Genomic DNA, 12,701 nt, shown 5'->3' with positions numbered 1-12,701 from the left:
CTTGATCAAATTTAAATACATATCATGTATGAATAAATAATGCTGTCAACCTACATGATACACACCAAGAAGTAGTAGTATATAAAATTGTGGGAATTTGAAACCTGCATTCCCAGGAAAAGATGAGCACATGATTTCAGTGTCCTCAATGGTAACTACAGCCCTTAACAAAAGGGATTAGAAGGTCCAGTTGAGCTGAATGAAGTAGCTGCTCCAGAAAATGTGGAACATCCTAAGATTGATGAACCATCCATGATGCCCAAGAATATGTGGTTTGTTTTGATTTCTGTGCATTTTTACTTACAAGCATATGGAAGACATCATGTTAAAATATAATTTGGGGAAAAAAGAAAGTCACTCATATGAACAGCACTTGAGTTAAAGTTTTTAAGGATCTGATATAAAAAAGTATCTAAATATCTAAAGTACAAATAAAGATGTACATAAACTTACATGTATGTATATACTGTACACAATTGTATGTGTTGTTCGATTAGCTGCCTGATCCGATATTCAACATTTTCTGACTATCAGTATATATTTTTTTTTAAAATCCCTTTCCCAAGTGAAGAGAAAATGCACAACTTTGGCTGAGATGCAGCATGAAATCTGCAAAGTAGCTACATATATTATATAACCACAAATGAATGTAGTGGAGAAGAAGTTCAACAGTTGTTTAAAATGTAGTGAAGTGGAAATATTAATCAGCAGAAAATTTAAATACTGAAATATAGTGCCTCAAAATTGTATTTGAACTTGACTTATTGTACTTACATTGCATTACTGCTTACAAATCAACTTGAAATTTCAAAAAAGAAAAAGGTATTCCTGATCCTGTAAACTCAAAGATGTGTGGTTTAGATGCAGAGATCCCGGTCAAAACAATCTTATTCAAGCAATTCTTCCAACACAAACAGCACAACAGAGGTCCCATTTTCTTCTTTTTATTTAAAAGGGCCACACAAACCCTTTTTATATGATCTTCATAACATCACTTTAACCATACCACAAACTGAAAACACTGCATTACCTAGTAAAAATAAATTACTGAGGAATGTAACAAAAAAAACAAACAAAAAAAAAACAGTCAAGGAAAAGTGCAGCAATCAAAGTTGCACTATAGGAGGCGTGTCTATGACTCCACTTAATGCTCTGGGTTTACTCAATAATTCCAACCCTGCTGTAAGCAAAACAAAGTTAAAACAGTACAAAGGGTAATAATGATAATAATAATAATAATTGTCATACTGTAAGATTTCAAGACTAACAAAAATCATGTTGGTTCCATATATTGTGCATGTATCATATTTACTGTGGGAAGGGTGGTGGCATTGGGTAGGGCACCATTGGTGGTGGGGGCGGTGGCTGTTGGGCCTGTGGTGGTGGTGGCTGGGAGTTGAAAGGGAATGGCGGGTGGTTCATGCCATTCTGAGCGGCACGCTGCATGGCCCCAAACTGCGGGGGGCCCTGGAAGCTTTGGTTACCAAAGGCACCCACCTGGTTTGCTGGTGAACCGAAATTACCCTGTCCGTTGCTGTTGCTGTAATTGTTGTTGCCATAGCTACCACTAGAGTTACCACTGTTACCCCCATAGCTGCCACCATTTTGGGCCTTATTGCCACCAAAGGCACTCTTTGGCCCGTTGCCAAACCCTCTATCACTGTCCCTGTCCCTGTAGCTACTACCGCCAAAGTTGCTCCTCCCACCCCCAGAATACCTATCCCGACGGTCATCCTTGTAGCCACCTCTTCCCCCCCTTCCGCGACCTGAAACAGATGAAGATGGGAGAGAAGAGAGGGAAGACTATTCATACATGTAACCTACAACAACATGGCAGCAAAACTAAGACACACCAAGATAAATAAAGGCCTTGACACACATAGAAAATGCACAACTGTTGGCCCCATCCATCGGTTAAAGGGATGGCTTGAAGACTCTGCTGTAAATGTTCATTATAGATAGGGTTCGGGTTCCGGTTGTTATTTACTTAAAGATAATTTTAAAACTTATTTTGATGCTGAATCCTTAATAGACTTGACGTCAAGCCCAAGAATAAATTCTCATGCATACTAAAAGAAACACCGTCTTCCTTGAACACTACATGTGTATTAATGTCAACAAGTATCAGACTGTACCTCCTCTGTCCTCTGCCATCTGGATCAGCTTGGGGTTAATGGCCTGGTTGGCCTCGCGGAGCACAGAGATCAGATCGCTGGCTTGTTTCATGTTGTTGGGGGTAAAGAAGGTGTAGGCTGTGCCCGTTTTTTGACTTCGGGCTGTGCGTCCAATGCGGTGGATATAATCCTCGGAGGAGTTAGGGTAGTCATAATTGATGACAAATTTCACATCCTCCACATCTGTGAAAGTGTTGCAGTGTGGCAAAACAAAACATGGAGGCCACACAAGATTTTGCACACCACAACAGCCAGATCAAAGGGAAAAGTTAGCAGCTGTTAAGGCTGGGGAAAGAAATTGGTCATTAAGCTGTGGAGGGAACAAGTTAAAACAACATCAGATCGCGTACACATCTACTCCATGGGATACTACTGTGGGAAGAGAGAAACGATGCACACTCCAATTGCTTACCATAATCAAAAAGATCCGAAAGACATTCAGTCTCCCTTTTGTTAACCAAGGGAGAAAACAAGAAAATGGGATTTAAGTCTTACCATAAAGGAGTATGCATTCACTAGTCCTTTCCCAATGCAGCGAAATCCCCCACAAATTGTCAAGTGACATCCAGGAGCTTCTACGCAGTTGGGCCACGATGTGCACTGGGGCCTCCTCATGTGCCAATATAGGACCATTCTGTGGTACATTTTTGCAGGTCCGTTTTTCCCAGTACACTCTCAAAAGAAGCTTGATATTAAAGGCCGAACTGCATGTCTTGCCAAGACAAAATAGACCATGTACTAATTTGAACAGGGGTAAAAATGAAGAAGGCCCAAGCATTGAACCCCAGTGGCACCCCTCACAGAGCACAGAACAATTCCCCCCACCCCCCCTTCATCAGTCTCATCAAGGCAAGATCTTCCAAGAAGCCAGTGTTCACTTGAGAAAATGTCTCTCGTTGGCAGGTCTCGACATGACTATAAAACGCAGGCGAGGGAGGAACTTTGGTTTGAGCTGTCTCACTCTTTCTCCTCTCACTAGATGTTCCCACTACCCCATAAACACATGTGCCAGGTCTCATCAAATTTTCAGAGACAAGTAAAAGATTTCAAACTGCTCTCTCCATTTCTAGAAATCCAGCACTTTGACGGGAAAAGAAAACAACTGAAAGCTTAGACAAGCTTACAAGCACCCATGCTATGTGATACAGGCTCCGAAAGGTAACAATTGTTCCAAATCTCAAACAAGTGACTTGCAATACAGCGCTCTCTAACACAACAGCATGCAAGGCAAAAGTCACAACATCAAGCATATCTTTTTTTTTCTTTTCTTTTTTTCTTTTTTTGACGTTTGAGTTGGAAACAGCTGGATGGCATTTGTCAGGTGAAATCCATGGACAGAGAACAGATGTGTGTGTATTTCAACAACATATCAGAGACAAAGGCTTAGCCACACAGCCTTTTGAAGATCACTGGCACACAAGAGCTTTCATCTCTCTAGGCCCACTGGGTGGCAAGCCAGTTGAGCACTTCCAATATGTCATCCTTCTCCCTCTCGAGGCCTGGGACTGTCATGCCTAGCGCCTGCCACAAAGACTCCACCTTAAGGTGAGAAAAACTCAGAAAATGCATAGAAAAGTTAAAGAAAGCAAAACCACTTTCTTTAAAATAAGTGTAACACTGATAAGAAAGTGATGGTACTCAATGGCATACTGACCTAAGCCGCGGGAGGCCACATCTGTAGCGATAAGGATTGGAGCTTTGCCATATCTGAACTCTGAAGGGAGAAGGACAGACATAATTAAATTTAATTGCAGAGCAGATGGACAATGGTTATTTTTAAAAACTTGCAATATGATTCATTTAATCTCACCATTAAGGACCCAGTCCCTCTCCTGTTGGCTCTTGTCTCCATGAATTCCCATTGCTGGCCACCTGTGACAGACAGATTAAACATTAAAACAATAAGACAATAAGTAGGAGGAATGAGAGAAAACAGCCAAAATTCAGTACAGCAGTTTCAAACCCTTCTTTTGAAGGGACAGAAGAAGAGATTCATACCCATCTCTTCTCATCCTTCTGGTGAGCTCATCACAACGCCTTTTGGTTTCCACAAAAATAATGGTCTTGTTCTCCTTTTCGCTCATTATCTCCTCCAGCAAACGGATCAATCTAACAGACAGACATGAAAGAATGTTGAGTCGAGACGTAGTTAAAAAAAAAATCACATCAGCTGACTGGCCGATGCTTATAAAGAGGTAGAAGCCATCAACTCACTTGTCCTCCTTCTCCATGTCACTGCAAACATCAACTATCTGTAGGATGTTGTGATTGGCACTGAGCTGCAGTGCACCAATGTTGATCTGGACATAGTCCTTCAGGAAGTCCTCAGCCAGCTGGCGAACCTCCTTGGGCCAGGTAGCACTCCACATCAGGGTCTGACGGTCTGGCTGTTCAAGACAAAAAAGGAGGATTTCAACACCGTTTCGCAACTTTCCAGTGCATTTGGACAACACATGTAGCTGTTAAAAATTTGATGATGCACCAGCTGGATATCTGCTTGCATTTTCCTCACTCCAGAACATTTTTGTATCTTGCCAGCTAAATCTCTATTTCATCTAAGCGTTAGTGGGAAATATTCCACATAAACCAAGCAAATGGGTAGCAGTTACGATTGTAGTTTTGCATTTAGGTTTACTCTGAAATGTTCTCAATAATAATGCCAATCGTCTATGAAGTTACAGAATATAACACAACTTACCCGAATTTGTTCCACTATCTTGCGGATCTGAGGTTCAAATCCCATGTCCAGCATGCGGTCAGCTTCATCCAGCACCAGATAGGTGCAACGGCGCAAATTAGTCTTGCCACACTCCAGGAAGTCAATGAGGCGCCCTGGGGTAGCAATGCAAATCTCAACACCTTCAAAAAGAAAAGAAAAAGGAGAAACACAATATTACACATTTGAACACACAAACAAACCTTCAATCGGAAAACAAATGGTAAGATTAACAAAGTAAGCATACCTCTCTCTAGGTCCCTGATTTGGGGTCCTTTGGGCGCACCACCATAGATGCAGGTGCTCTTCAGACGTGAGGCCCTGCCGTATTCAGCAGCAACTTGTTGTACCTGCTGAGCTAGCTCTCGGGTTGGTGCCAGCACCAAGCACTGACGACAGATGATACTTTATTATAACAATTGTTATTTGTGTACTGCTTCACATCAATAAATTGGTCAAAGATATACAACACACATCCAGGAGTTAAAACAATTTTTGTGTTCATCCATTCATGTAAGACAATCTTTTCACAGGGCCAGATAACATCACTACAATCACAGAAAAATGATGCCTGCAGATCAGGTATGATTATGAAGACCAGGCATCAACTCAGGCATTTCAGTTATAATATAAAGATAGCTTTAGGTAATTCCCTGTTCTTCAAAAATAGAAAAGAAAAAATAGACTGTCAATATCATCTAATAACAATAGAGACCATAGGATCACACACGACGGGAACAATATGTTTTCAGATTTACTTACAATAGGTCCATCTCCGTGCTCCAGGAATGGCTGATGTTGAATGTGCACAATTGCAGGCAGAAGGTACTAAAAAGAAGAAAAAAAAAGAAAATGCTTTAAATATACATTATAGCTCAGGAGTATATGAGGAGTATACAGTATCAGTGCTCAGATAAGCGCCAGATTCCTGGTAGTCAACTTTCATAACATAAGCAGGATATATTTGTTATGCTTCTCTCTGCTGACAAGTGTAATCTTTATTTAAGTTGCAACATCTCATACGGCTATTTTTGTGTTTTCATCACTCTAATCTTGAACCAGCCCCAGCTTGGTGATCACAGTCCAACATAGAGGTACAGAAAATTACTTCTGGCAGAATATGAATAAACAATATAGAATTAATCAATTGTCTAAACCCACTTTAGAGTAGAGCATATTGCTAGAATGTTCATGCACCCACATCTGCAGGATGCAACTGGTTGCTTTTCTCATCTAGGTAGTTACTTGTTGTCTGTAAGAAGGATGTTTTTTCTTATATGTGCGCTGGGCAGAAAGGATATGGAAAACAATTAACTTACTGCAAGGGTTTTCCCAGACCCAGTTTGAGCGATGCCGACCATATCTTTGCCACTCAGGGCAACTGGCCACCCCTGAGACTGAATGGGAGTTGGTTCAGTCCAGTTCTGTTTGCTAATAACATCCATTACGTAGCCTGAAGAATTAACACGTGCAAGTTAAATTAGACAGTGTTCTGAGATGTTTAACGTATTTCAGCAAAGAAAGGTTGAGGACTATTCAAGATAATTTTTGTAGTGGAGAATTCATTTCTACTCACTTGGGAATGCAGCTTCATGAAATTTTGCAATTGGTTTAGGGCAATCCCGTCCTTTGACTGTAACTTCTTTGCTTCTTCGGTACTGTTCAACCTCTTGCTGGAATTGGAAGAAAGACAGCGGTTAATACGAATACACAGAAGCATGCATGAAACAGCAGGAAAAGCCATTGACTCTGCAAGTTTGAATATTTGTTTTGGGCATTGTCATCTTTTGTTTAACTTAACATAGTTCCTTGTTAAAGTGAGGATTAAAGAAAGAAAGATCAACCAAATGAAAACTGATAATGGAGAAACAGCTAGAATCTGGTCTTACAAGTGGTCTGCGTGTGGCATCTGGATGTTCCTGGTAGAAGTTCTTTTGAAACTTTGGAAGCTCGTCCAGGTTCCAGTGCTTCTTTCGAAGTCTTTCACCAGGGTTGCCAAACTTTCCCGGAGGGGGTCCACCCCTATTGCCTCCTCCACCACCACCAAAACGAGGAGGTCCCCCACCATACCTTATGAAAAAGAGAGGGACATGCATCTTAAAAACAGCCCCCTGTTGGCACTTAAAGAGCACTTCACCAACCTCTCACAACAAGGTTAATTAAATAGTAAGACCAATTTAGCTTGGCCTTGGAGATTTTGATGCAATTTGACAGATAAAGTATGTTATTGCAGTTGAGGGTTAAGTCTATCTTGATTTTGATTACATTTTTCTTACAGATCATAATGCAGAAAAGTTGCAGGTAATTCATAATTACAAAAAAATTCCAATGAAATGTAGTGATTCAGTGCACTGATATCATCTTGGACATTAAAGTTTACAGTTAGACATCTTGCCTCTGAAAAATAGGTATCGTTGTCACCACATATTAGGGATTGTGTAAAAAAAAATGTGCATTTATGTACATAATCTGTAAATATAAGATTATCGTGTGATATATTGATATTCAAATATTTACGTCTAATACTGATATTAGCAGTCAAGCTCAACAAATCTCTTGAGTGTCCCTCTCCCCCTGTTCCCAGTTTCTAAACGCCAAATGAATACATTACACAACAGGGCAAAGGTTTTTCATTAACAGTTCAATCAAAAATTGCAAAGGTGGACGAAATCTTCCAAATAGAAAGTTTATAACCTAGAGCTAACTACTTACTTTACAAAACACCACTATCAGGAAACTCTGGCATTTTTATTTATTGATTGCTTAATTTTATCCATAACAACTTTAAGTGCCACAATTTGTTATTGTAGCCAAACCCAACCCCAACACTGCTGAGTTCCACTTTAAATTCATAACACGTAAAACAAATGCTTTTAGTCCTTGACACTGTGCTCACCAGTCAGGTAGCAAAGTTACGTTAACCTGTCGGACTGACATACTGAATTGAGGTTGACATGACCGGTTTGTACACGAGAAAAACGAGACACTGGATGGATCTTCGTTTTACCTCCCTTGAGACATATCCCCGGTGGAAACAATAATGGAAAACGAGTCGCTGGAAATTAATTTTGGCCTCCGCAAATCAAATCTTCGTCTCGGGTGTGGATCCGCAAAAGAGACACCACTGCGTCACATGCCCACCTAACAAGAAGGCTGCCGTGCTAACTGCCACCGACACGGAGCCGTCGTTAGCTGCCATTTTACCTCTAATCGGCAGGAAAATGGAGAATACGAATACCCCAATGACGCCAATCACCCCAGACCACATACAACAGTTTATCGTGTTTAAATGACGAATGCACCCCAAATTTCAACTGGTGGCAGCATAGTGTACAAGTCCACTGCCTTGTTTTGACAACACAGCCATGACAGCTCCGCCGCTAGGAACCGTGTGCTAAGCTGCTCATCTCGGCTAACGTCAAGAAAGCCGGAGCTGTCAGTTGACTCACCCTCTGTCTCTGCCACGGTCTCTGTCTGAAAATCCAGGCATTGTGTAGCAGACTACCGTCGAAAAAAACGGACTTCGTTGAAATCCGCTAGCCGGTCCACAAAACAGAAAATGTATCTAAGAGCTAAAGACGGAATTGGGAATACAAAAAGAAAATGCCGGCAGACAAAAGTCTGTCTGGAGGGACGGATGTGACGTCAGCCAAGGCGCATAACATTGTATCAATGCGCCACAAACAGCGGCGCCCCAAGAACTAGTTGCCTTCCCCATGTCTATCTATCTATCTATCTATCTATCTATCTATCTATCTATCATAGAGATGGTCCTGTATAAAGACAGTAATTAATACGAACAAGCCAGAGAGGAAACAAACACAAGGTAAGTTGCATTAATGTTCTACTAAATATAATATATAAAATAAAATAAATATAAAAAATAATGATAAAGTTATTCAGTCTAGGTGGCTCACCAGTAACATGATGAATTAAAATGGGAATAAGTGAACTCTGTCAAATTCACCCTTGTCTACAGTATATGCCAAATATTAAAGGTTAACTCTGCATGCAAAGGCTGCATCTACACTGATAAATTGCCTCCAGATGTGTCACTAAGCAACTAAATTGTATTGTGAGAAAATGCAGGCAGCAAGTTTTGAGAAGCAGTCCGATGGTCTGCCTTACAACACTGCTGGAGTCATTATGGACAATTTAAAAACAAACTATCAAACAGAGATATATCGCCTTTATTTCCTAGTCTACGCTTCCTCTCTACTTTCAAAGCTGGTGCCTACATTACCCAAAAAGCAACTGTGCCAATGAGTGGTATCACTGGAGACACTGTATCAGATCACATGCTGCTTCCTCACAAAAGTCACAAAATGCTTTATATTACTTTTTCACATACATATACTGCTCCCCTGTAAACCTCAGCTGTGAACACACCAATGTGTAAAATTGGTGGAGTTACCCTTTAAGTATCTTTCAAAAATCATTGGGTAAGGATCATTCACTGAACACTGTTGAATTGAATTTAATTACATTTAATAACATTCAATTTAATTTAATTTGCCTTTTCCCAAACTTCCAACCAGTCACCTCAGTTACCCAGAGCACCAATAATTACATTCTCATATTAACACTGAAATAAAATACTTATCATAATGGTAAATAATGCATCACTCAATTTTCAACCTTTATACCTGTCTCTGTTGTATTTTTATATTACACTTTTAACACAGTCCTCCAAGAACACAGTGTTGCTGGATTGGGGTACTGAGATGAATTACCATTGTGCAAATTTGAATAGCATCACAAAATTGAGGATATTAAGATAATGCTGTGATAGTTGACCTAAAGTAAAGTCTGATTATATTATCTATGATTCATGAAATAACTGAACCATGATAATTTGAGAAAAAAACACAGACAGAATTTATTAAAATGTTGCAGATATATAACACACAATATTCAGACTGAACATACATTATCTGCAAAACCTATATTGACAGTGAATTTAGCCCAGGCAGTAGTGATGTTTGACAAAGAAAATTGTGTAGTTAATAAATACAATGCTTTGTAGATGATAGAATTGTCATTGGACTACTATATATAACTTAATTTATGAGATCACCCCGACACAGTCCAGTTGGGAAAATGATCAGGTCGTAAGCAACTCTCCAGTGTAACAATGAATTTGAACAGGAACAGAGAGCGGGGGTCAATTCTTTAGTTTTTATCACATCCCATGGATCTCCATATTCATCTTGTGGCTTTTCTACCACAATGCACTCTGCATTCAGTTGATGGTGTACTACATGCTGGTGCCTGCAGAGGCAGAAACAAATATTTCATACAAAATAAAAATGAGAAAAGAAAAACGGTATTTTTTCCTAAATACGCCAGCCCTTGTCTTTACGAAAAACAATACAACAACATATGAGGTGATAATTATCACATAAAAGGAAAAAAAAACGAAATCAGTGTATTTTTTATTAAGGAGATGTAAGGTCATTACTCAAGTCCTCTCTTGAGCATTACACAGGGATTCATGTATTTTTGTCTACAATGTACAGAAATTATATTTAGAAAGCTACTTGTGCTGAAATCTGCAGGCGTCAAGCAGCATATATTTGTTTAGTGTCTAATGTCATCGCTACATTAGATGTAGTTCACTGCTCACTAAATTTTCATCCAGGAAGCTTGCGATAATGGGATACAACCCAGTTAAAGAAATCACTTCTGAAATGTCTTATAATAACAATTTCAACACACACTGCTCAGCAGAGTCCCGTCCACCCAGACTCAGGTCCTTTCATCTTCGAACAGTCGTTACATTTGCTAGGATTCTTGTCTGTATTTCAAAGGGAGAGACATTCAGTCATTATTAATACAATTCAGCACATATTTCCAAGTATTTCTCCCTATTTCACCAACGTAAGCCTACATGAACTGCTCTGCAACATTGCTATTTACATAGGCTAACACTGCTATACATTTCAGCTGTATGACAGTAAAGAACTGAGCTGCATTCCCAACCTCATACTATTTCTTATTATACATACAGTAGCTGTCCCATCGCCCTGTAAAAAAAAACAATTATTTTGGACAGAAGCAGCTGGAACACATAGTTTTAAAAAAAAGAGAAGTGTCATTCATTAAAGCCCTGACCCACAGGTGGAACTACACATTGTTAGCGTGACTACCTGGAAAAGGCATACCTCAGCTTACTTCCTCCTTTCTACTCCAACTACTGACATCACAGATATCTATTTAGGATTAAGAATGATAAAAAAAAATGCTGTTGCATTGTCTGAAATGTTGAGTAGTCTGTTTCGTTCATTTGTTATGTGAGACGTTAGTCAACACAAACAACAATGTGACATTTAAAGTCACAACTGTTACAGTCCAGATTACCTAAAAGGAGACAAATGAAATATACTAAATGTTGAACCAATGACAAGGGTGATACAATACGATAGTAATACAAGTGGTGATATTTTCACTTACCACAAAATGTCCCCCACAGGCGATCTATTTGTTTGCGGAGTTCAGTGTTATTGGCTGTTAACTGGTCTTTTATGTTCTGGAGATGGGTCACCTTTGCCTCTAACTGTTCTGTCTCGCTTCTCCAGTCGATTATGTTCTTTTTCACTGTCGTAGCAAGCAGAACAACAAACGGCAACTGAACATTCCCAAATTTGATTTGAACTATTTAGTCAACACCATGTGAAGTGCTCCTACTGCTAACACCAAACAGAATAAGGAAAAAGCTCACTTTGGACCCCGAGGACGATGAGCGCCACGATCACAGCCAAGAGGAGAAGACAGGATGCACACTGAAACACAGAACCAGCTCTGGTCCGAGTCCTTTTCTCTGATCTGTCACTGACTACAGATGCTACGAACGAAATGAGCAATCAACATCAGGCACAGAACTTTTTCAGATACTGCCATGAAAAACCACCTTCAGAGGCAACAAAATCACACACAATCAAACCATGCAGAAAGCTACACATAAATTGAGATTTGAACATAAAAATGAAGGAAGTGAAAACAAAATCCATGCCTGTTGCTCACGCTTGTTTGTCCATACCTGTGTGCTGATGCCGTGCAGCTCCATGTATATTTGGTGACGTGCCCTCAAACCAGGGGTTCTCATACACTCTCAGGCTCTCTGCACTGACATAGATGTCCACCACATTGTCCTGATCAAAGTGAACCCGCTTGGTGACGCCAGGCTCATCGTACACGTGCTCTGACATTATTTTTCCTCCTGGCTACCATCCATCAACAAGCTTTTGCTTTTTTCTATGTACGTGTATGTGTTAGAAAGCTTGTTTTTTAATCTCGACAAAATAGCTGTCTCTCCTTTGAGAGAGACTGGACGTCTGCACTGATGATGGCATTCAAAAAGGGGAAGAGCAGAAAAGGAGGAAGTCAAAAACAATTTGCATTTGGGCAACTGATTGTTACTTTGAAAATCACCTGATCACGTGTGACCTTTGCCATTTGATTTGTGGTTAAAAAACAGAGGAAAGGATCAGGGTTCACTGACTATTGTTCACTAAAAAACCAACAAAGACTAAATTAACCAAAGCAGATAAACAATGAGTGGGTGGGGCTGTGCGTGTTTTGAGGCTGCTTCAAGGGGCGTGGTGTAATGTGACTTAAAATTTAGATCTAACGTTTAGTCGAACCAGTCGTGCGTCACACCTGACTGTGACCTGAATACGAAGCAACTGCCACCAGCTTCGGTATTTATGCATTGGTATTTAGTCCACTGCAATTTGAAAACTGTCTTGAAATGAAAAAGAAATGCATGTCATGCAATAAATCACTCAATCACAGAATCGATCAGGTCAGTT

At 40.0% G+C, this 12,701-nt stretch overlaps 1 protein-coding gene across 1 annotated transcript; it reads right to left on the bottom strand.

The window, feature by feature from the left end:
* Positions 1-928: 928 nt before the first annotated feature.
* Positions 929-8,540, bottom strand: LOC119026633 (probable ATP-dependent RNA helicase DDX5). Its single transcript, XM_037111063.1, has 13 exons — positions 8,340-8,540; positions 6,780-6,960; positions 6,467-6,563; positions 6,210-6,343; positions 5,653-5,718; positions 5,138-5,279; positions 4,873-5,033; positions 4,389-4,561; positions 4,173-4,283; positions 3,985-4,046; positions 3,829-3,888; positions 2,136-2,357; positions 929-1,766 (listed from the first exon to the last, which is right to left on the bottom strand). Exons 1-13 carry the CDS (start codon positions 8,378-8,380, stop codon positions 1,309-1,311), a joined length of 1,908 nt encoding a protein of 635 aa, XP_036966958.1. The 5' UTR covers positions 8,381-8,540; the 3' UTR covers positions 929-1,308.
* Between the last annotated feature and the right edge of the window lie 4,161 nt (positions 8,541-12,701).

Source organism: Acanthopagrus latus, chromosome 1, assembly GCF_904848185.1.
Source record: "Acanthopagrus latus isolate v.2019 chromosome 1, fAcaLat1.1, whole genome shotgun sequence".
In the NCBI taxonomy this organism is placed as follows: Eukaryota; Metazoa; Chordata; class Actinopteri; order Spariformes; family Sparidae; genus Acanthopagrus; species Acanthopagrus latus.
The sequence above is the reverse complement of the archived record's forward strand: the minus strand, read 5'-3'. Positions and strand labels throughout refer to the sequence as shown.

Bases quoted from the DNA above. Each gene is read 5' to 3' on its own strand.
- LOC119026633 (XM_037111063.1), bottom strand. From the start codon at position 8,380: ATGCCTGGATTTTCAGACAGAGACCGTGGCAGAGACAGAGG. The intron at 4,562-4,872 runs GTAAGTTGTGTT...TGTCTTGAACAG, and splicing joins AGATAGTGGAACAAATTCGG to CCAGACCGTCAGACCCTGAT. The intron at 4,047-4,172 runs GTATGAATCTCT...TGTCTGTCACAG, and splicing joins AGAAGGATGAGAAGAGATGG to GTGGCCAGCAATGGGAATTC.